The sequence below is a fragment of the Halichoeres trimaculatus genome, unplaced genomic scaffold (genome assembly GCF_033239565.1).
Source record: "Halichoeres trimaculatus isolate MK-OKI-2021-1 unplaced genomic scaffold, fHalTri1.1 fHalTri1_scaffold_2, whole genome shotgun sequence".
Lineage (NCBI taxonomy): Eukaryota > Metazoa > Chordata > Actinopteri > Labriformes > Labridae > Halichoeres > Halichoeres trimaculatus.
The window spans coordinates 18584932-18610065 of NW_027437180.1; the positions used below are offsets into that span (position 1 = coordinate 18584932).

At 40.1% G+C, this 25134-nt stretch overlaps 1 protein-coding gene across 14 annotated transcripts in view; it reads left to right on the forward strand.

The window, feature by feature from the left end:
* cacna1ab (calcium channel, voltage-dependent, P/Q type, alpha 1A subunit, b) overlaps positions 1 to 25134 on the forward strand; it is a 201441-nt gene that overhangs the window by 118880 nt on the left and 57427 nt on the right. For 13 of the 14 annotated variants that reach the window (XM_074665510.1, XM_074665511.1, XM_074665515.1 and 10 more), the window contains exons 8-26: positions 710 to 813; positions 1080 to 1195; positions 1331 to 1375; positions 1667 to 1759; positions 1943 to 2140; positions 5221 to 5333; positions 7623 to 7735; positions 8498 to 8629; positions 8722 to 8794; positions 10180 to 10300; positions 11042 to 11109; positions 11760 to 11866; positions 14331 to 14484; positions 16497 to 17089; positions 18103 to 18410; positions 18856 to 18988; positions 19160 to 19289; positions 19666 to 19725; positions 20223 to 20329. In XM_074665510.1, the coding sequence (XP_074521611.1) occupies positions 710 to 813; positions 1080 to 1195; positions 1331 to 1375; positions 1667 to 1759; positions 1943 to 2140; positions 5221 to 5333; positions 7623 to 7735; positions 8498 to 8629; positions 8722 to 8794; positions 10180 to 10300; positions 11042 to 11109; positions 11760 to 11866; positions 14331 to 14484; positions 16497 to 17089; positions 18103 to 18410; positions 18856 to 18988; positions 19160 to 19289; positions 19666 to 19725; positions 20223 to 20329 (2768 nt within the window). The remainder of the gene's footprint in view (positions 1 to 709; positions 814 to 1079; positions 1196 to 1330; positions 1376 to 1666; positions 1760 to 1942; positions 2141 to 5220; positions 5334 to 7622; positions 7736 to 8497; positions 8630 to 8721; positions 8795 to 10179; positions 10301 to 11041; positions 11110 to 11759; positions 11867 to 14330; positions 14485 to 16496; positions 17090 to 18102; positions 18411 to 18855; positions 18989 to 19159; positions 19290 to 19665; positions 19726 to 20222; positions 20330 to 25134) is intronic. The other variant, XM_074665512.1, reaches the window with a different exon arrangement.

A 25134-nucleotide genomic window follows, 5' to 3' on the forward strand; every position in this document is an offset into this window, starting at 1 on the left:
CAAAAATGAGAGTTCACAGAATACAATAATTAAAACTGCAGTAGTTTGTCGAAATTTCTTTTAACTGTAACAACATGATTCAATATTTTAAAAGCATTTGGTGGATTCAGAGACTAAAAAGTGCTTCTCTGGTTTTGACCCCCATTAATATATTCAAAGAATCATTTTTACAAATGTTTTAGCAGAAAAAAAAAACTTAATTTAGACACTAGGATACCCTCTGTGATGACAGTAAAAAACCCTAAATGTCTAGTTGTATCATATAACTTTTTTTTTTTTTTTTTTGTAGAAAAACTGCACGACACCAGTCCCTTTCTACTCACTGTTCACTTCCTTCCCTCCTTCTCTTTCTTGCTTCCTCCCCTCTCCTCAGTCTATGCAGAGTTTATCTTCCTCACTTTGTTCATGCCTGAGATGCTGATCAAGATGTATGAGCTGGGCATCCTGCCCTACAAGTTCATTTCACAAATAATTTTAGTAGTGGAGTCTTTAGCCCTACCAGTTTATGGTCTGTGTTTGAGGGAAAAAAAACGGATGCTTCTGTTGGATATCACACATATTATATAAAAATTAAAGAATGACTCAAGATTGAAACATGTCTTAACTTTCTGGGACATCATTTGTCAGAGTAGCAGGACAGTTTCATGTTTAAATTGTCAGTGTTACCATATCTGTTCATTACTAAACTTTTGTTGTGTTTCTCTTGCAGAGTAATGATGTGGAGGGCAGCGCCTGGAACTGGATGTATTACATCCCCCTCATCATCATCGGCTCCTTCTTTATGCTCAACCTGGTGCTGGGTGTACTCTCAGGGTAAGGCCTTTTGCATGTCCTGGAACGCCTTCAGTCATTTTCTAATTCTTTAAATATCGTTATCGTTAATTATAGAAGAGCACAGCACTAGGAATAAGTACAACGTAGAGGATGGAGTGACTTCATTTTTGACTCTTTTAAGTTGGATTTTGAAACCCTCAGACCTGTGATGTTTGTATGCTAGTATACTCCTGTGTCTTTGTATAACTTTATTTTAAGTTTACAAAAAACAAACTTACAAACAAACTGCAACAATGTGCTGGCAGTGAATTTGCCAAAGAGAGGGAGCGAGTGGAGAACAGGAGTGAGTTCCTCAAGCTGAGGCGACAGCAGCAGATTGAGAGAGAGCTCAACGGATACCTGGAGTGGATCTGCAAAGCGGGTCTGTGCACACTGACAAACACTCTCAGATACACACTAACACACTGCTCTCTTACCTGTACACACAAATACTGTGCAGAAAGTTTACCAACACAATCTCGGCGATGCGTCTGAACTTGTGCAATTTGTTTTGCAGAGGAAGTAATTCTGGCAGAGGACGGTGGCACAGGAAACTTTGATGGTAACTACTCTCATGTGTTCAGTGTGTATTTGAGGGGATGATCTGATGTGAAGCTTTTCTTTCTAATGAGAAAATAAATTATATTAACCACATTTAAACTGAAGTCAAAAATACAGTATTAGTAAGTTTTAGGGTTACTGTTACACCTTGACTGAATTGCTCACTAAATAGCGTGACTGTGGGGTTTAGCACAACACCTGCAAGTCACAGACTGTAGGAAATGTGAGACAGTGAGACTGGAGAAGTAAAAATATAGAATAGAGGATGCTCATTCATTTTGTTTCACCCCAGGTTCGAGGCGAAGGCCAACCATCAAAACCAAAAACAACAAGACAGAGCTGCTGAACCCTGAGGAGGGAGATGACAGCATGGGGGATGCTGGAGGTAAGAAAACAGAGAAATGGACACCTTATTGCTATCATAAAGCAAATCTGCAGACAAAATAAAGCCTGTTTTTCTAACATAAAAAGAGAGATATACTTTAATATTGTGGGTTGCGAAACAAGGAATTGAGAAAAGCATGTAATTATTCAATGCCCGTACTGAAACATCTCCCTCCTCCTGCAGGTTTTGCTCGCTCCAGTATAAAGAGTGGTAAGGAGGGCTCTAACTACAGTAAAAAGGAGCGAAGACTGCGATTCTTCATCCGTAAAATAGTGAAGACACAGGCTTTCTACTGGACTGTGCTCTGCCTGGTCAGCCTCAACACCATATGTGTGGCTGTGGTGCATTACGACCAGCCAGAATTTCTCTCCGACTTCCTCTGTGAGTAAAAACACACCAGCATCAAAAAGGCATCCTCATTCTATGTACACTGAACACAAATTTTGGTATGGAAAACAGAAATATTCACACAAACTAAAGACCAGGGTCATGTTTGCTAAATAAGCTCACCTTCAGCTTTATTTCTTTGATGCGATGCATCATTTAATCATCACTTTTGTCCACACACAACTCACCCCAACCTGACTCATCTTTTCACGCTTCAAACTGTTTCCTCCTACTTGTGCAGAAAAAGCATTTACACTTTCAACTACTTTAAATAGCAGACAGATATAACAGTTTCCTCTGTTGAAGCTATCTTTACCTTTTAGTTTTTAGTCATTTATATCAGTTATACTGTATGAAAAAAGGGACGCGCATGGCACCGTTGGCCCAGGAGTTTACACACATACCCCACGTACCCCATATACAGAGGCTTTAGTCCTCATCACAGCTGTTTCTGGTTAGATTCCCTGCTACTGCCACTTACTGCACATCTCTACTCCTTACATTGCCTGTCCCGTATCAGCTGTCCTGTCACATTATGGCTGACAGCTTGTTTTGTTTTGAAAGTCACCGTGTGATTTTAGGTGTTTTCTTCTTTTTCTGCTCAGTCTGCTTTTTGAAAATTTACACGTCACAACTCCAACTTCCAGCCAAATTAGGAGGCTTGCATATCTGTTGTGATCTGCCAGAGCAGGGACGCAGCCAGACCGCAATGAAGCAGATCCAGAGTCAATCTGATCCAGTGACATGACAGAGCAGAGCAGAGACGCATATTGGCCGTAATACCGCTATGTAAAAGGCTCTGTCAATTTTAAAACTTAAATATTTCATGTTTTTTAATGATTTTACTCAAAAAAGTACAAGCACACATGTAAGAGGAAGTCTCAAACGTGCTTGTTTGAAAGGACTAACAGAACTATAAGAATTGTGTCCATAAAGGGTTAGGCAGAGTGCCCAATAGGGGATACTTTAAAGTGCACAGTTCATTTCCTTTTTTTTTTAGTTCTTTTTTTGGCTTTTCATGCCTGTAATGATAGAGGAGAGCACAGTGGATAGAGTAAGAAAGGAGGCAAGACTGGGGAGCGACATGCAGGAAACAGGCCAAGGGCTGGACTCAAACCCGGGCCACCCACTCGAGGGCAAACTTCGTGGGGCAGGACCTAAACTGCTCAGCCATCTGCGCCCCACAATTCATATTCTTCTTTTTCTTAAGACTGAGGATCTCACTCAGGAAATGAGGTAGAAAAAGAAATGCTTGATGAAATTACTTAAGAGACGGGAGAGTCTCAGTTTGTGAGGTGTGTTGTGTGTTGGCTTGTTCAAAAAGTCACATTAGAATAACACTAAAGGGACACAAGCTTTGCTCACTCTCTGACATCATCAGTCAGTGAATCACTTTGGGAGAGCATGATGAATGTAACACTTACCAAACAGAAACGTCACGGTCTGTAGTTTGGTGTTGGAGATATTTTTTTGGACCAAAAGTTGTAAAAGTTCAATTTCAGTTAGTTATTTCAGATATAGAAACGTGACTTATAGCAACGTGGAAATGATAATGGAAGCTTCAGAGGCTGAAGGGAAAATTTTTAAAGACATCAGCCTGAGATGAGTGGGGAATACTTTGAGATGTAGCTCTTATAAACTCTCTCTCACACACACACACACACACACACAGATATAAAGTATAAACAGTTTGAAAACTGATCAGTGATGGATTGAATAGCTGTTGACTTAGATAAACAGAAAATAGACTCAAAGCTGTAAGCACTAACCAGTGATGCTATCCTCATTCTGCTTGTTTTAAACTAATTTTCAAATTTATTTATTTATTTATTTTTTAAATTGGCCACACACACACACACACACACACACACACACACACACACACACACACACACACACACACACACACACACACACACACACACACACACACACACACACACACACACACACACACACACACACACACACACACTCAAGCTGAGTGTCCCTGGCCCGTGTCCAGTATCATTAGCATATGAAGCTGTAGTTGCTGATGGAGTCCATTCATCACCACGCTGTCATACACCACTGGGCTCCAATACTATTGACTTCCACTCATCCAACTCCCCCCCTTCCTCCCTCTTTCCCTACCCCTTCTCTCTTTTCTTTTTCCCCCCTCCATCCTTTTCCTCCGCCTTCCCACCCTTCCTGTTATCTCTCTTTTTGCCCTCTCATCCTCTCTTCTTTCCCCTGCTCCCAATTTCCTCCTCTGTCCTTAACCCTTCTTGTACCCTTTTATTCTCCATTACTTCTCTTGCTCTCTTTCTGTCTTTTCTATCCCTTCTTTTGTCTCTTCTTGTTCTCTGCCTTTTTATTCTCTTTCTTGAATCCCTTTTACATTCACTTCCTTGTTTTCTTTTGCAACTCTTTTCCCATCCTTCTCTTTCTCTCCTTTCTCTATACTCATACAACCCTCCCTCCCTCTGACTTCATCTTTTTTTCCTGCCCTTTCCCATCTCTTCATTTCCCCGCTGTCTTCCCATGTGTCCGTTCTGCCTTCTTTCTGTCTTTCTTTGCCCCTTCTTTTCTTCCTCCCTTCCTCTGTCCTCGTCTTACCTCATGTCCTCTATTTTCCCTCCTTCTCTTTCTCTTTTCTTTTCCTGCCCTCTTCTGTTTTCCTGTATTTCATCCATCTCTCTCCCAACACCCCATGGTCTTTTACACCACTTTCCATGGTCTTTTTCCCAAATTTTCTTTTCTTTTCTTCTTTTCTTTTTTCTTTTTCCTCCCTGTATTCCCCTCTTCTTTGTGTACTTTTCATTTACTATTACTGAATTTTTCTTTGTCTTTACACCCCCTGCTCCTTCATCTCTTTCTTACCCTCTTGTTTCCTCCTCCCCCCACTCCCATTTTATACGTCTTTTTATCTTTATTTCTTCTTCCTTCACTAATGTATATTTATCTTCTTTCCTCTCTCTTCATGCATTTCTCCTGCCTTTCATCATGCTCCCCATCTTTTTTACTCTCTTTTGTCTTCCTTTCCTTCCCTCTTTCTCTCTTTCTCACCTTACTACCTAATTTCCTCTCCTCAGTCTATGCAGAGTTTATCTTCCTCGCTTTGTTCATGTCTGAGATGCTGATCAAGATGTATGGGCTGGGCATCCAGCCCTACTTCCACTCTTCATTCAACTGCTTCGATTGTGTGGTGAGTACACACACACACACACACACACACACACACACACACACACACACACACACACACACACACACACACACACACACACACACACACACACACACACACACACACACACACACATCCAGGCTTGGATGACAAACCCAGCGCTCTAATTAATCAACAGATGTGAAAAATAGATTTTTTAACGTTGTTCTACAACAAGTGAAAATCAAGCAGATTCAGCACTTTTCCTCAATATGTGCAATGACTGTACATTAATTTGTTGTTCTCACATTGTTGCAGTGAATTGATAACATGTTACATCATGTCATGCGGGACATTGTAAAGTAACACCATTTGACACTGTTTTCAGTCACTGAATGAATGGGTTCAGTACTCTGAATGCATTTTTGATGCAATTTATTTTTTCTTTTTGCTTGATTTTGGGTTCAAACAATTCATGTTCATCTAAAAAAACACATTTGTAAACTGACATTCAAATGCATTCACAGTCTTTCAATTTTTGCAGATCTCTGTAACTTTCCCCCAAAACTTAACATATCACCACTTTTTAGCTGCTTTCTAATGCTTTGACAATGAGAGACCCTTGTAGACTTTCCACCAACCAGAGGCTCTATTACAAATCACAGATTGTAATCATGCTGCTGCTTGTGAATGGTTTTATAACAAACCTACATGATAACAAGTAAAACAGACTCTATCTTCACATTTACTACAATGTCCTCCACACATTTTGACAGCACTAAAATAGACTTAACTGAATTTTACCCAAAAAGATGTCATGAGATAAACAGCCTGTCAGCCAACAGGTTTTATCTTTTTTATTGTATGGCTTCACTGCAGCATTTGTCCAAGTTGCTCAAATTTAAGAATATGTTGCAAACACAGTGAAGATGCTCAGTATTGCAACTTGCATTGCAATTAAATATCAACCATAATGACATCCAGTGCCCTTGGAGTGGCTGCCCCTTTTAGAGCACCAAAGGCCTGTACTATAAATCTGAATTTTCTCTTATTAGGTTAACTCAATGCTTAACCCTGGATTTTCCACAGCAGTTTAAGTTCTGGATAAGAGGTGAATGGGTATAAAAACACCACTTCCTGACCAATCAGTTCTCTATGAAACTGGCCTGCCCATTCTTAGAAGATCTTGTTGACGCTAGCGAGCAGGTTTAAGAGGTGCGCTAAGAAGAGAAAGAGTTTTTGGGGATAGTTGTCATCACTTTGGTGGCCCCCCAGTGACATCCTGTACTAAAAATAGAACTTTTCGTTGGATGGACTGAGCTACATTTGTCAACTGATGGAGCCATATGCTAAAAATGTAACACATCACAGTAGGGCTCATCTGAAACAATGAGGTTTATAATTCTGTTTTCACATGGCAGAACAGCAGAAACATGAATTCATAGAAGGCACAACCACTTGTACTGTCATGATGAGGAATTAATATTGCAATACAAAACGTGCTCACATGAGGGTGCTGAGCCTCAAAAGAACTCAATGGAAAATGTGGCAGCACGCTGCCCCAAATGTCTGTGCGTAAAAAAAGTGAAATTGAGTGATCAGTTCGCTGTCCTTTTATGTAATGAATTGATATTGTATAGTCATACAAATACACGTGTTAACAGAGATGGAAATTCCTTCCTGGCTTCTAAAGTAGACTGTTCTGCAGGGTTTCTCCATGTTTGTAGTTGATCAGAGGCTTCAAACTCCACCCCTTTTTATGTGAGTGCACGCTGATCAAGACTGGAAAACACTGGGTTTACTTACCAAGCTGATAACCAGCTTCTCAGTGCTGCTTGCAAATGTCTGATTAAGTCAACCCAAGTAACAGAATGAGATCCTGGGTGTGTTAATTCCTTTTCATAGCACAGGCCCAAGGTATACTCTGATCAGATATAGTAGTAAGCTAATACTTTGGAAAACATTTATGAAGACTTAAATTACTTTTCTCTGCTTTTATTCAAAAGAGTAGAGTAGTTTTCTGGAAAACTGCAGTAAATTGTGCAAGTAAATTGGACTGCTTTTGAAAACATTCAGTTTGTGTAACAAGCAAATACTAAAACCTATGTAATGAAGGAAAAGATGAAGGAATCTATTGACTGCTCACCTGCTGTTTGGCGACAGCCTAAAAGCTCCATAAAGGAGTAAAACTTAAATGAATTGATTTATCCTCTAAAATAACCAGTGAGTCTTGAGAATCAGGGCTGATGAGCATAAACATTTTTATGTAACTAAACCATTTGAATTTGTGTTTTGATGACACTCCTCTGTTGACCGTGTTATTTGCAGGTGATTGTCGGCAGTATCTTCGAGGTGGTGTGGGCCACCATCAAACCAGGAACATCTTTTGGCATCAGTGTTTTACGAGCTCTGAGACTGCTCCGCATCTTCAAAGTCACAAAGTAGGACCCCTCCCACACACACACACACACACACCATTAGAGAATGTACTACACTGTATATGTGCATGTCAGAGCACTTTCTAAATGTGAAACTGTAAGGATAAAGGCCTCCACCAAGACATTTTGTTGATTTGAAGGAAAGGTATTTTTGCATTTTGGTCTGTTTAAACTTCTTTGATGCTCCTTTTGAAGGAAAATTTAATTGGATTTGGCTCAAGCACATTGGGTATTACTTCCTTGTTTGTCACGACTCTGTATTTTGGACCAGTGTCATTTTCCCCTCTCGGTGGGATACCTGATAAAATCATTGAAGTGTATTTTTAGAGTGATTATAGCTATGGGTCAGTTCCCTCTGGAGTGGAAGCTTTTGTTTAAAGTTGGTGTTGTTCTTAGAGAGGACTGAGCATGAGTTTCTGGGGACTAATCCAAACTCCTCTCTTCTAATAATAGAAATGTGCTGCAGTGAAAGATGAAGCACAAATAACCAAGGATCCTTAGAAAACATCAGTTATGATTTGAACATACTTTGAATTAAGTGATTCTCCTAATGCTTTTCTTTTTGGCTTGCCAGGGGTAAATGTTAAAATATAGATAGTGTCTAATACATCAGTGTGAGATTACTCAGACATCATATTGTGTTTTTTCCCAAACACTTCAGTATAATCATTTTAACTGTGTTTAGAGTTTGAGCAGAGTTTTAAATCCTCATACCATCTTCATGTCTTTCAGTGATGCATTAATCCTCCTCCTCCTGTTCCTCAGGTACTGGGCTCCTCTTCGAAACCTGGTGGTTTCTTTGTTGAACTCTATGAAGTCCATCGTCAGTTTGCTCTTCCTCCTCTTCCTCTTCATCGTAGTCTTTGCTTTGCTGGGGATGCAGCTCTTTGGGGGACAGTCAGTGTCAAAGTTAAAACTTTTCTTTTCATATTTTTTAATTTGGAGTTATCTTATCGATGATAAGTTTTTTTTTCTTCCCTTCCTCTCAGATTCAACTTTGAAACAGGGACCCCTCCGACAAACTTTGACACTTTTGCAGCAGCGATCATGACGGTGTTTCAGGTAATGAGGGAGTATTTTAGGGTGTCTTTAGGTAATCTCAAAACAGACGGAAACAAATATTTTCGTCTGTGTTTTTGTTTGTGACCTAAAAAAGCTGTTGTTAACCTTTTTGATGCATTTGACTGTTCAAAGAGGAAGATCATATTTATTGTCAGGAGACACAAAGTGCACATGCACAGCACAATGTCACACCATTTTGGCCACATGGAGCACAAAAGTATTTTAAAAATGTACCTTTTTTCTCAACATTGTGAAAACTTTATTGTTGATATTTTAGTATTTTCAATCTGTTTATTCTTTGTCAAACTTTACACATACTTATCCGAAACAATGAACATTTGTGTTTTGCTGGCTCCTCCTGTGTGGATAAAGAGTTTCCAGTCTTGTGAAGGGACTCGGCTCTAGATTTAGAAAGTGTTTGTGCTGTTTCAGACTAAAGGGCAGACGTGAGGTCAGACACTGATGTTGAAAGAGAGGGCCTCACTCCCAGTCTGCTTTCTAAATCCTCCCAGATTATTCACCAGGGTTAAGGTCAGGGATCAGGGCTCTGGGTCATGTCTTGTTGGCCCCACTTTGTGAGTTCAAAAGGTTGACATCTATTTGACTAAGCTGTTGTTGCTCTGAGGAGCCTCTACATGACACTTTGGTTTAGGCAAATCTATAAAGGTAGAAAATTAAAGATATGACTTATTACAAACGTACATGTAGGCTACAGGTATGGCTGAAACACATCTTTCATTAACCAGAGGTGTAGTTCACACTGTGTTTTGGTCATTTTAATTAAAAAAACTTGCAAACAATAAAATCTCTTCTATTTAGTTTCAAAAAACATGTTGAGTGTAAAGCATGTCTTAATGGTTTCAGATCTTATATAAACACATAGATCAGTTTTTGAAGTTTCTGCCTTTTGTGATCTGTTCACGTTTTCTGCAAAGCTGAATCCCCTTTCAAGAGTAAAACTGAACATTTTCATTGTTTTCCTGTCATGACTGTCAGATGACTCATTTAGTGAATATCTATGTGTTCCCTCTTCTTTGTGATAGAGAAACAGCCTTTGTGCTGATGTTAGTGTTTATTTATCATGTCTGAGTGAGTCATAGGCCAGCAGTTTTGATGCTCACGCACCCAAGAATGTTTTTTTTTTTTGACATTTTTAACAAACTCATAAATTTCAGCTTCCTCTAAAATTGAATTGAACACAAATGAAACCTCTTTACATATATGAAGGTTAGCAGAAGTAAGAGAGCCCTCTTGGCAGAGATGATGAGGGTTGATGAAAAAACGCAATGGTCTTTCAGTTGCCCAGAGCTTTAGGTGGAAAAGGATTCTTTCTATCGTCTATTAAATATCTATTTCTTCTGTCTCTGACTCTTCATTCTCTGTAGATCCTAACAGGAGAGGACTGGAACATGGTGATGTACGATGGCATCGAGTCCCAGGGTGGGGTCAACAACAAAGGGATGGTCTTTTCCATCTTCTTCATCGTCCTCACACTCTTTGGCAACTGTATCCCTTGTGCAGTCACATACACATTTATAATGCTCAGTGTGCATGCATTTAACTTTATTTTTAACTTTTTTGTAACAGTGCACATACCTCTGCTAAATATGTTTCAAAGATAATGGAGTATCTGTCTCTACCATAGACTGTAGAAAATATGGACGTAGTCTTTGTGACATCACCCATTTGTTCCAAAATGATGCCCATCATTGGGGGGGGTATATTGGGTATGACATGGGCTATTAGCTTCCCTTCAAACAGCTATATGGCGCCCATCAGTCACGTGAGCTGAGCTGTGCCTCCGATTGGACAAGCTTGTGATCCTTATATCTTAGTCTATCTTAGTAGCAAACCTAGCGTAAGACCAAAGCTGTTTTTTTTAACCAGGTTGTGTTTTTAACGTCTGATTTTCTGGCTTGGTGTTTACTTGGTTCCCAGTCTTTCTGCAGCAAGACTCATGTAAATTCTCAATTAAAGAAACTTTTAGCACTTCTGCATAGGCTTCATTTTTCTGGACCTTATGTTGCCCCTTGGTCTCTACCCAACAAGTTTAATCAAAATCTGTACATAGATACATTTAACCAGGCTGCACTGTCTACAATGTCCTCTTTTTTCCTGTCATTTTGAGCTTCTTTAATTTCTCCAACACTTGTAACATTTTCGTTCTCTTTTAGTTCTTTCTTTGAGACGGTGCTCTCTGTTTGTCTATGCATCTATGTCCCATCTCCTTAACTACTGCCACCACAGACACTCTGTTGAACGTCTTCTTGGCCATCGCTGTGGACAATCTGGCCAATGCTCAGGAGCTTACAAAGGTACAGGATTAAACCAGAAAATGTATTGTTTGTCTTTTATGTAAAGAAAATTTGATATTTGTTTGTGACATTTGATTAAAATAGTAATGAATGATAAGCATCATTTGATCTAGAATGGTGGAAAGGGAAGTACAGGAGGTCCTTGACTTACGTGGTTTCAACTTTATGACACCAATAAATATATGTACGTAAGAAAATAGAGAAGGTTTCAAAGTTACGCCTCTCTGTTCGTAAGCTCCTACGACCCGTACTAGTTGTTGACGCAGAGTGTGTATGAGTACACAGCTACGCAGTGCTACACAGTCATCAGCATCATCCACTTGGTCTCGAGCTGCTTCGTAGTGTAGATTGTCTGTGTTTGTGCTCTGTAATTGAAATGTCTATTCTAATTTTTAATTGTCTGAATTGAATATGAAGTATAAAACATTCATTTGGATAGTTATTTAGAGATAAACTGGGTATTTAGGGTAAAATTGGACTTTTGAGTTACGACACGTCGTAGGAACGAAACCCTGTATCTGTAAAATGTTTGGTGTAACTGGAATTTACATACTAATAATGCCACACAATGATTTTGCAACTTCCAAAATAGGATTTAAAAACTGCACAATGTAAATGAAATTCATGAGGGATCTCTGTTCCTCTAACAGGACGAGGAAGAACAGGAGGAAGCAGCTAATCAGAAGACAGCGATGCAGAAGGCCAAGGAAGTTGCAGAAGTCAGCCCGCTTTCAGCAGCCAACTTGTCTATTGCTGCGTGAGTACACACACTGCTGTCCACACTCATTGTGTTACACCAACAAAAATATTTACACACATTCATCTCAGAAAAGAAAGCACACAGTTATATTTACAGGCATGAATAAACGTGCTTATAAATAAAGACTAATTACCCCAAAATACTTGTGCACACGCAAACACTGACATACAGAATGTCTCAGTCACACAAATGTTCTTGGATTGAATTACACTAACAGACCGTTAACTGTTTTTTTCTCTAGTCTGTCTCTGCTAAAAAAAAATGATTGGCAGGCATTTATACACACACACACACACACTCACACACATGCACACACACTTTCACACTCTCCCTGTTCTCATCCTCTAAAACATGATTAAGCCATTGTTCTGAGAGTGAAAGGAACACATTCAGAGCTTTGTGAAGTGAAAAAAGAGCGAGGGGCAGACAGTCTGTAAAATCTGCTCCTGGCAGCAGAAACGCTGACAACAGGACACATCAAAATGATTCTGTCAAACACTCTGCTGCTCTTTTAGAAGTCGCCGGACTCTTCTGTCGCTTTGCTGACGCCTTTGATGGCGAGATTAAAAGTCATTGGTGGTTCATTTGCGGCAGTTTTGGTTGTTCGTTTGATGTTACATTGCCATTTATTAAGAGTAGCATTGCTGTCCAGCGTGACAGGGGCTGGTAGGGTACCTCCCTCTCATTCTGATAATTTTCGTCTATTCCCGGCAGTTATCGGCTTTTAGCTTCACTGACCGTAAATTTCCAATTTTTAGGGATGATTTCTGCCAGAAATCCCACTTCTAATGCAGTGAGTGTGGTGCTTAGTCCAAGAGGAGTAGCTCTTATTTATTTATTTATTTATAGTTGAAAGCATAAGAAGTTCCTCCAATATCCACCATGGGATCTTACAATTTTACATTTCATTTTCCAATAAAAAATAACCACAACCCTGAATTCCATTCGTGCTCAAAAATGGATTGATTTCATTTTTTTTCAGTCTTTTGTTTGTCGAGCTAATGCCAAAATGCCATAAAAAAAGCTGCAGTGACTTAAGTGTTCACTCTAGGCGTGCTGCAAAAGCTTAGAAGCCTCATTAGGTCCATTGTTAAAATCTGAAGCTTAAAAGCAGACCTTACTTATTTACGTTTAATTCAAGACTGAGTTTGATCTGTGTAGCTCATTTCTATATTCTTACACACTTCATGGGTGAATATTGTGTTGTGCATCCTTAAAGATAGTATAGAGGTTAGGAGAAATATGTAAATCTACATAATTAAAGGTGTGGTTGAACTGACACTTGGGTACATTGGCTGTTTTCCAGGAGGCTGAATTATGCCTTAGCTACTTCGCAGATGGCTCAAGTCGAGAAGTTGTTTTTTCTGACTTCAGTGCATTCACATGCTTTCAACTAGAAAACTCAAAATTAACATTATTGAACTAGTCAATCGAAGCATTACGCTAATAAATGCTTGAAGATGCTATGAAGAGGATCTGTTTTAATGCCTGCTTTGGCGTCTTGCTCACACTGTTGTAAATTACTTTTGGTGAGCCGTGTGTTTGTTTCAGAATTAAATGGAGATCTGATCAAAACAAATTGTCTTTGTTTAAGACACTTTTTAATGGATACAATATGCAGAGGTAAGGTGTTACGTAGCCCTATGGTTTGAAACGTGGCATCAAGCAAATGTTGAAGCAGCCGGCTATATGCAGCAGCATTGTCAGCTTGGTGCTCCGACGTATCCCAATGCTAACATGACAACAAGCAAATCCTTTCAGTTTGAGCGTAGTTTTGTAGCCATCAACATTTAGTGCAGCTGGCAGCCCAGTGCTCTAAGATATGTCTCACATTAACCAATCACAGCTAACGTAACCTCACTCTTCATTTTATCGGTAGACTGCTCTTCTGTCCTTTTTCTGTCTAACAGTCAGGCTCCTGTGTCCACCACCACTACAAAATTAATTACAGAAATCGTTTTCAAGCAGAGAAAAACACAGATCTCTCTTCTCACTACTAAACTTCATCAGCTGGCATGGTGTTGTCATAGAGACCTGGAGGTGCCATAATTCAATCCTGATAATCTCAATTTAAAGTGTGGATAAATATCAGGCATATATCTAGTAGGGAGACTTTTCCCGATCACTTTCAAACTCCTCACAGCCCCTTTAAAATATATATTTTTTTGTTATTGAGGGTTAAAAAGCATACAGATGATTATTATGAGTCATGGTCACCATATGACACATATTTGGTCAAAAAGACGATGAGCAACACATGAATTAATAAAATGTTTTCTGACATTAACAAAACATTGGTTGCTCATCATGTTGATGAAAGATTTGACATCAATTTTCTCCTTCCTTTCCCTTTCTCTTTCTCTTCCCTCCCTTTTGACAAATTTTTTGAACCTCCTCACATTTTTTACCCATTGTTGTTTCCATTAACATTACCTCCCCTTCCTTATTTCCCCCTAATCAGTAAGGAACAGCAGAAGAATCACATCAAGGGCAACAAGTCGGTGTGGGAGCAGAGAACGAGCGAGATCCGGCGGCAGAACTTGATGACGAGCCGCGAGGCGCTGTATAACGAGCTGGAGCAGGAGGACTGGAAGGTGGGAGGGGAGGGAGATGAGGTGAGGATCCCTCCCCCCTAAAAAAGTCACACATATACACATATATATGCAGTCTCCTCCTGATATATATATGGTGAATATCTGTTGTGATTTGTTTAGATTTATTTTATTTCTTTTCACCACTTAAAGGAACATTATCACCCATGTTCGGTTGGAGTTTTTCGCATGAGACCATTTCACCACACATAGAATTTCAAAGTCAATACACAAATCTTGGATGTCAATGCCAAGGTGTAAACTTTGAAGTTTGTTTCCTAGTTATGGAACTGGAGGGGACTGAGTTTGTATAGTTGTTTTTAATAAAAGATGCAACCAGCTCCAGAAAGTCTGAGCTGTTCCCCAGAGGTTTAGTTTCTGTAAATTTGTGGCTTTTGGGGGGAAATTTCCCTTTTTGGAAAAATGTTGCTTTCTAAAATTGTTACTGTCCTCTTCATTCCAGTTCAGACGAAATAAAATTCAACTAGGCTGAAAAAGTACATGGACCATTTACCAAATCTGTTTAAATTGCTATCCTGCAATGAAAATCATATTTTAAAAATAATAAAGGATTCATTAGTTATAAACTATAACAGAAACTATATGAATTATTATTTTTAAAAATACTCTGTACGATGGGAAACAGAAAAAAATGAGAATAGGTTGATAAATTCTTTTTATTCTAATGCAATCCTGTTTTTGGTAGTGACACATTTTAGGAAAGGAAAGATTTTTGGAAAAATTAGAGAATATAATGTTTAAGTTGACTGTTCTTTTGCTGTATATCTCCCCCTTGGATGTTGTTCAACATGAATATGGTCAAAGTTTTCCCCAGATATGATGTAAGTTTCACACAAATTCCTCTCTAAATTTGAACCGATTTGGTATAATGGTCCATAAATCAACATCAGTTTAAAGTTCTTTCTTTGCTTCTTTTTGGAAAGAACACACATTTTCTGTGAAACCCTGATTCTCGCCATGCTTCCCCTGTTTACAGTGATATGACATCATGAAATAAACATCATCAGAGAGTAATCAAACATCAGCTTGAAATCATTTTTTTCTGACAGCACACTTCTCACATGCTGATCAGCATCTGAGAAGATGATTTAACATTTGAGTCTTTGCTGCTGCTGCTGTTAAATTACTCCATTGAATCTAAACTAAAACTATAAAACAAGGCACAGTAATCTGTAGAGGAAGCACTGTTTTAACCCAGTGGCTTGATGTACTTTTGGTCACTGTATTCTGGGTCATGCTGCACTTAAAAGATGTGTATTTTCAGGGTGTAATGTCCCTTTAAGGAAGTGAAGAAGTGTTGTTATTGCGCTAGCTGCTGCTAAATGGGACGGCTTGAAGCTGCGTGCTTGGAAGCAATGCATTATTAAAGTGGGGCATGCAGAAAAATTCAGAGCTGTGAACCCAAAGACAGCAGTGGAATAAAAAAGCGGGGGAAAAGTTTCAGGCACTTCAAAAACAAGACGATGATCAGGAGTTGACTGGATATGGCTCGGCAGACTGTAAACTCACAGCTTTAGCCGTTTTCAATCAAACTCCTTCTGTGGAGTTAAAAGTTGTGCCGAACTGTGTATATCTGTTGCTCAGGGGAGAGGGATTCAGTTGGGGGAGGGTGTAAAGGGACAGCAAATTCTGGGTTTATTCTGGGTGAGGTTTGATTAAATCGCATGGGTTATGGTCAAAGTTAGCTTTTAATATGCTTTGAAGCTTACTGGAACCTGGAAATCATGTAAATGCAACTCTGAAGCTTGTAGAGTTGAGTTGGCTGAGCCACTGCACCTTGACGTTTTTTCTTAATTGTTGCAGACACATGGTTTCAAACCATCTCTTTTTTTAATACGTCTTTTGTTTTAAGCATGTCAAGTTTTGCTGCAGCAGAATGTCAGAACCTTGTAAAGGACACAAAAACTTCTATGTATGGCTACAAAAACCTGTCAAGAGACGTTTTTAACCAGATCCTAAAGATGTATTTTGAGTATTTGGCAGTATTTACCCTTACAACCTGTAACCCCACCCAGGTGTCATATCCACGGAAAGGACGTGGGGATATGAAGACCCATCTGGACCGCCCACTGGTAGTCAACCCGCAAGACAACCGCAACAACAATACAAACAAAACCCAACCCGGTGAGTTGCCTCTGGACCAAGAGTACCGGCGCCAGGACATTGATCACCACCGCCGATCAGCCCACCACTACCACCACCATCATCATCACCATCACCAAAAAGCCACAGGGCCAGACGTCAGAGAAGGAGGCCAGGCGCCAGAGACCCGCATGGAGCATGGACTGAGCTGCACATCACTGGGAAATGTGGAGGGGCAGCATGGAGAGGAGAGGCACAGCCACAAGAGTCACCGGAGCCACCGGCATAGGAACAGGGAGGCCGGCAGCGTGTCTCCTCATCACCAGAGTGCCAGTGGAGAAGGGACCCATGAACACAAGAGGTCCAGGCAACACCGGAGGTCAGCCAGAGAAGGGGAGGAGGGCCGGAGACACAGATCCAAGGGGACTGGGGAAGAGGGGGAGAAAGGGGAAGAAGGGGAAGGACGGAAGACAAGAAGACATCGGCACAGCAACCAGGAGAGGAGCCGAGGGCATCGCAGCAGAAAGTGAGTGAAGAAAGTTTAAATTTTTTAATTTAAGTTTTCAATTTAATTAGTAGCCCGCAGGCCACATACTTCCTGCAAGTAACCCTCGAGTGGCCCATAAGCAGCTGCTGAGTGATTGGGAGTTGGGTCCAATGAGAAAAAAACATCTTTTACCAACAATTCTTACAAAAATTCCAAAATTATGACAAATATTGACTGCAACTAACCCACAATGCGTTGTTGTGTATGTGCATTTGAAAAGTTAACATTAGCAGTCCTACACAGGTAAAAATTTCTCTTTCTACCCTAAAACAAAAATCAGCAAGGAAAATTACCAGTTTAATCCTGCTTGGACTGAAAAGTATTATTAAAGTATTATTTATTAACCACCAAGTCCAAAACCAAACCTATGTGCTAAGTTTCCAACAAGTGTGTTGCAGTGCTGAAAGTTTAAAATGTCCGAAGACACCACACTGAAAAATTTGCCGCGTTTTGGACACACTTTCCCGAGGGGTTCTCATAAGGCTGCAGCTAAAATTAATAGTCTGACTGCACCTTACTACTGGAGCTGTACTACAATAAAGCAGACTTGCATAGCCCAGGAGAAGGCCACAGCAGCTTAACTTTGCTGCTAAAAATGTACATCCCGGCTCATGTCCTTAGTCTGAAAATCCAGCCGGACTGAATTTTTAATTGAAAAGCCCAGACTTACAACAAAAGCACAGAGGGGCAAATATACTTCTTAAAAGCTGCTCAGATACTTCAAAAATTAACAGTAAAGCAAGTGTTTGAGTTATTCCTAAAGCAGAGTTCACAGAGCTCTTCAGGGGATTTTTGTGCCTATTGGCACGAACAGTACAGGAGAGAACAGGTGCACATCTTATGACATATGGTGCTACATCTGGTGCTTTGAAAGCATCCCTTCTTCTGTTACTTAACTCTTTCCATCCTTTTTGTGGTGTCATTTCCTCTGCCCCCGAATCTTCCTTTTGATTTCTCTTTGATGTCCCTCCATTTTCTTCGTCCTTCATCAGGGAGCATCACAGCACCTGTCCCAGCCTCTCCACCACCAGACCCATACAGCAACACAACGAGGATCTGGACAACTTCCGTAACAACAGTAAACTGGCCATTGCCTATGAGCACCCGTACGCCCTCCCACCAGATCACCCCGACCATCCAGACCACGTCAACAACCTGCTGAACTGCCGTGACTCTGACACCCACACCCTGCTCCACAGCATGGACAGCCTAATCCTGACTAGCATGGCCAAACCTGAGTACACAAAGATAGACATGCCACCGGTCTATCCTTACCCCTCCACCAATGCCATCCTGCAAGGTGAGCGTCATTAGGCTAATGAGGGTTTAGACTGGTATTTGAGTCTTCTGTGAAGGGATAAGCCAGCTAACATTTGTGCTGCATAAAAAACTGGACTATATAACTCAATGTTCTAACAAGCTCTATTGTCAGACTTGAAACACATTGTACCACTTCATTGCTACACAGACTGACACAGACACAGACATGTCAGCTTCCGAAAGATGTCAAAAACTGTCGGGTAATTTCTCAGCTTCTCTTGGGGCAACAGCAGACATTTAAAAACATTTTTGCACAGCCAGAAGTACTCTTTATGAACGGTATGGTTACTTTAAAAAATCTGTTTCATGGGCTTGTACTTGAAGGAAACCCATCAATTCCTTGAGTGCTGATGTGTGTGTGTGTCGTGTTTTTTTGCAACTCTTTTTGCAATTTCCCTCTCCTCTTCTGTCTTCCTTTAACACAGTAAACAAAAATGCCAACACTGACCAGAAAAAGAATGAGGAGAAGAAGGAAGAGGAGGATGAAGAAGGAGATGAAGATGGGCCCAAGCCTATGCCTCCCTTCAGCTCCTGCTTCATAATGTCCACCACCAACCCGTTAGTATCAATGAGTGTAACTGCATTAAGCAACACAGCGTTTAATATTTTACCCGTCTTCAGGGATAAAGAAAGCTACTGAATAAACTTTCTTTGGCCTTAAAATGCTGAATCGGTTCATTTCATGTGTTTCTCTTCATCAACATGTTTACATCTGTTTGTTTGCACCAGGTTTCGGAAGTGTTGTCACTATATCCTGACTCTGAAGTATTTTGAGTTCAGCATCCTGTCTGTTATCGCTATGAGCAGCATTGCCCTCGCTGCAGAGGACCCTGTCTGGCCTGAGTCACCACGAAACAATGTGAGACATCACTGTGTGTGTGTGTCTGTCTGTCTGTCTGCCTGTCTCTCTGCCTGTCTCTCTGCTTCTTTTAGAATAGGGAATTAATCTGGAAGACATGAAAATGTGCAAAACCTGTGGAGACACATTAAGGAGCATTTTTTGACTTTAGTTGGAGGGATATAACAAACAAGAAACTTGTCACATTACTTAGATTTTGATAATTTGGTGGTTAGGAAACCAAAAAATGTAAACAGGATTACAGTCAAGGTAGGGCTATGCCCTGAATGTCTGTATATCTCTCCTGCTCTTCTTGTTTGACTGAGTCATCTTTTACCTCTTTCTTTTCTTCCTTGAACAACAAAATTTAACCTCACATTGTTTTGATGCTCTGCAGGTGCTGCGGTATTTTGACTACGTTTTCACTGGCGTCTTCACATTTGAAATGTTGATCAAGGTAAACAAGTATCACTGTGTGTCTGAGTTTATTGATGTATTTATTTCCACCTTTGACCTTGCATATTTGTTTGGTTTTGGTGCATGTGTTTTTTGACCAAACTAGTTTTTTGTTTTGTTTTGTTTATATCAGAATTGTTTGTGATTCAGTGCCTGTGACTGTAATTTGTGTCTAAGACTTTTATTTTCAGTTCACTTTTTGAGATGTGTTGTAAAAGCCTCACTGTATGTAAGTACGGTCAAGGTTTGACCATAAGAACTATCCCTGGAACTATGTGCTTTTCAACAATAGGAGCTAAGGTAGAAATCAAATTTGGGGAGAAAACAGCTGTAGTACTTTCCAGAGGTCCCTGGACTTCTGAAGAAAAAAAAATATGAAAAAAAAAGAAAAGTTACAGACCCAAGGCCGTTCTTCTCTACCACAGTTTGCTGGACTCCTTCAGACAGTCATAGACAGATCTTTGTATATTTGTACTAAAAATCTTTCATGTCTTCCAGATGGTGGTACTTGGCTTGTTTCTTCACCGAGGCTCCTACTTCCGCGACTTGTGGAATATTCTGGACTTTATAGTGGTTAGTGGTGCTCTGGTGGCCTTCGCCTTCACGTAAGTGTCCCCCCCATCCCCTTTCTCATTATTGCCACCAACCCTCACCTACACACACAAACACACATTCTTTCATCAGCAGAAAGACCCTCGTCGCCCAGCCTTGTGCGTCGGATACAACAGGCAAAGCTAATTCTCTCTATGTCCTCAGCCTGCTGTACTTCAGAAACATCACCTCTCTTTTTGTCTATCAACTCCTCCTGGCTTTTCTCTCACTTCATCCTGTACTTATCTACTTTGTGTCTTTAATCTCTAGTTCCTCTTAAATTGCTTTCCCCCTGTCTTCTGTGCCCTTTCCTCTCTCTATGCGCTGTTGCCTAGTCCTTCTTTCAGCTCATTCTCTTCAGCCTGTCTTCTTTTCCTTTCTCGAAACTTCTTCTGGAGTCTGTCATTCCACTTTACATCTCCTCCCTCCACCTACAGACCAAACATTTCTTTATTTCCATCTCTGTTCCTCCACCATCCATCACCATCATCATCATCATCATCATCATCATCATCATCATCATCATCATCATCATCATCATCATCATCATCAACATCATCATCATCATCATCATCTTAATCATCATCATCACCATCATGTGGCGTAACGTCAGCAGGTCTTTCTCTGTCTCAGCAGCACCTTCATCCATGCCACCTACCGTAACCTTAAAATGAATTATTTCTCCTAATGTTTTCATCAACCTCTGGCCTACACTCTAAAAAGTCAAAGGGACTCTTTTGGTTTCTCTATGCAATCTGAAGGGGACTGAATGGGGTACCTTAAAGTACCCCCTCAAAACAATCACCAGAGTTTTTTTGCTTTTCTTTTTTTTATCCTGTTTTATAAAATCTTTCAGTAGCACCAAGTGATAAAGGTAAAAGCTGTTTTTTAGAGTGTAGTTACAATGTCTTCACCCCCCAGACCCCATACCTTGTCTGAAACAATCACCTCAAACCAATCCCAACCCTCATTTCCTTTGACTATCTGACCTTATTGAGTTATATAACCTCCACCTGCTCCTTCTCAACATTTTTCCCAATCTTCCCTGCCCCTGTTTCCTTGTTATCCCTACTTACCAATCCATGCCGCTCTGATACTTCCGCCCAACAGGCCGTGAGTCATCCCTTCCTCTTTTCTTACATTTATAGTTTTGACCCTTAAACCTTTTCCTACTAATGTTCCCTTTAAACCTTGTCTGAAATAATCAGCTGAAACCAACCCCAACTCTTATTCATCTTTATTCTTTTACCAAATACATTATAAAGCACCTTCTCAACCCTTTCTTTCCCAAACTTTTCTTGTTCCTGTTTCCCTCTATCCCCTACTTACCAATACACGCTCTTCTGATATTTCCACCAAACAGGCAGTAAGTCATCCCTTCCTCTTTTCTTGCATTTAAAGCCCTGATCCTCTCTAAACCCTTTTCCCAAAAAAACCCTTAAACCAATGCCAATCCTTGTTCCTCTTTATTATCTGACCTTAGTAAACCCAAAGCATCACCTGTTTCTTGTTTACATTTTCTTTTCTCATTCTTCCTGGCTCCTGTATCCTCGTTTCCCTAATTGTCAAATCCACGCTGCTCTGGTATTTCCACCAAACAGGCAGTGAGTCATCCCTTTCTCTTCTCCTCTTTCTTTCCTTTTGCATCTGAATCATCTCAGGCCTCCTGTTTCTCTATGTATCATTACCCTGTGATACCTGGTTTCCGAAGCTTATCCCTCCTACTCTTTATTCCTAACACACAGCAAAGAGAAAACAATGGAATGGCAATCACAATTCCAGACCATATTTATGCCTCAACTAACATGGTGGGTCAAAAACTTCATCTGGGAGTTCAAGAGGTCAATCCTTGGACATCCTTGGTTAAGTTCTTCTGAATGAAGACAGCTATGAACCTCTTCTTCTCTCATAAAACTACAGGATACTCAAAAAGATCCATGTGTCTCATTTTGGTTTTGCAAGCAAATTCAAAATAATCAGCAATTAGAATCTGCTGACTACTAATGTAACATCAAAGATTGTCAATCTGAACTTCTCTAATAAAAAAAACAATCAAGGATTCCTGCTTGTCTTATCTCTAAGACAGAACTGAAGAAATGATAAAGTGTGAACATAGAGGTGGAACAAATCTGTAAAATAAAAATTTTCTTTTACTTTTTACCTGTTTTATTGCAAAGAAATTCCTGCTGACTCTTACTTTTGGCTCATAGTGCTCTGGTAAGCCAGATCACTGCTGACTCGTGTCTTGCTAGATGTACTGAAAGAAAATATCTCAAAACAGGCAATTTGCTGCTGAAAAGAAACACCGACAGTAAGTTTCTATCTAAAAATGCTGGCATTACTCCCTGCCAAGCTGAGGACAGTTGCCAAACCAACCATTGGTCAATCTCTACAAGTTGGATGTTAATCCATTCTGTTCCTGGAGAATTTGTTGGTGTAACAGGCAGAGCTGTGTGAAACTTGTGATAAACCCAGAATATTTGATTTTGAGTCCATTTTTATCTGGAAGGTGATCACACAAACAATATTTGGATACAAGAAACTTCTGGTCAATCATCTTTTGCAGATTGTCAGCCTGTTTTTGTTAAAATTACCTGCTGTATGGTGGGAATAAGTGTGACTCTTCTTAGTTTACTAGTAACCCCTGTAACCCCCTCCCTAACCCAGCTTCTGTCACTGCCTATCCAAACCCCATAACCTCTTATTTATACACATCCTCCAAATTCCACCACACACACACCTTTCCAACAATCATTAGCCAACACTCTGTTGTCCAAACCAGCCACACCCCTCTCACCTGCCCCTTCATTGCCTTGTGCCCCTGGCTGGTCAGTCCAGGGAGGATGAGGGCTCTTTTTTAACCCCCTGCCCAGGCTATCTGTTCAACAAAGGGAGGGACATCATCACCTCCACTCATCACCCTGTCCCACCTTACCCTCTCTCTTTTACCCCCACACACTCAAACACATATCCTTACCCGTCGTTCCGACCATGTTAATGTACCCGGAGGTTCAGGTATTTAACTCTCCTTCCTCTGCATGACCCGGGGGAGTCAGACTACACAAGGGAGGGGAGGGGGGAGGCATGTTGGGGCAGGATGTGGTGGGTGGAATGATTTGTTATTATGCAAAGCAGTGTAAATAAATACATATGTCGTAAATATGTATGGTAAATGCCGCTGGAGGGACTGAACATATGTCTGAAAAGTGATGGAGAAGAAGAAAAAAAAAAAGCTTGTGTGTGCATCCTCCTCGCCTCAGTGGATGTACAGTGCATGTCTGTTTTAGTGACTGCATGAACCTGAACACATGTGATACAGTTTACATCACTGATATGATAATGTTCAGAGTCAGTCACAGGCTAAATGTGTAGCAGTTAAATGTTTTGTGGATCGTGTTAGAGCTGATCGCTATGGTCAAAGTGTCAAACTGAATGCAAAGCTTATTTCACTGGTGTCTCCATTGTAAAAAAAAATCAATGAGAATGCATTGATGACAAAAAAAGCTGCATAATTAAGTTCAGAAATGAAAATTGTTCAGGAGGGATACTTTTCTTTTTACTGTCACAGTTAAATGACAAAAACGATCTCTTTGGTCTTGCAATTCGTTTTTCCTACTGCATATCTGTTTTATCATACTTTTTGAATTTTTCTTACTGAAAACATGAAGTATATCAAAACTGTAGGGATTCACTATTGAAGTAAAGCCGGGATTTCTTTTTTAAACAAGCTTGGTGCCGTCATTTCATAATAACTGCAACAAAGGAGACGCTAAAAGTACAAATGAAATACATTAAGTGATTGCAATACTTAAAAAAACATTTGATATTAAGTTAAACAAGCCAATCAAATTCAAGCAAATCAATATTTTTATGTATCTTTTGTAATTTGTCTCAAGTGATGGGAGCAGCAAACTGAAATGTCTCTTTTCCCATCCCGGTTCTGACCTTTGGAACTGACAGTAAGAAAAGATCATGGGGTGAGACTTTGTTGGTCCCTCTACTCTTCTGTCTGTTGTAGGTCACAAGGTACAAAGGAAGTAGACCTCATAAAAACCAGTAAATACAAATATGTCACTGCACAATCTCCTTGTGCAGACAAGTACCATTCAACACAATCATGATGAAGGAGGGCTTTGGGTTTAGGGATAGACCTCCGTACTCCACAATACACAGAATCCAGAGCATGTAAGCTGAGAGGGGCATGTATACACAAAGAATCTCCACAACCCCTAAAAAACAGAGGCAAAAATTCTGATTTCCCATGTTTACACTGGTGTCATTTAAATAAGGAACAAAAAGGAATTGTCCAAACACGTAACAACTTTTTAACACACCAAGAACAATGTTACTTTTTCACCAAATATGAATCCTGTTCTCAGTCTGATTGTCTCTCTAAGCTCACACTGACAGCTAACTTTAGTCAGTGTAACAGAAAAATCCTTGTATCCAGCTAGCCTGTTAGAAAACCAAAGCCTCAAAAAGAACTCAAAAAGAATGAGGATGGTGCACATACAACCCTTTTTTATAGCAAAGCTTTCAAAGAAAACAGGTGGTGTAAATTTTGAAGTGATAAATAACTTTGATTCAACATTTCACAGTTTAGCTACTACCCTCCCTGCACTTACAGTTTTACAGCACTATAGAAAAATGTTGCAGCATTATGTGGTGGTGGTGGCACCAAACAATGCCAGTACATGGAGCACAAGCTCTGCAGCCTTTCTATCATAAGGTCACAAAGCACAGTCATGATTTGGTTCATTACAAGCAATGAATCTACTAAGATACTTGTGTATTTGATGTTGCCTACATCGTGTCACGT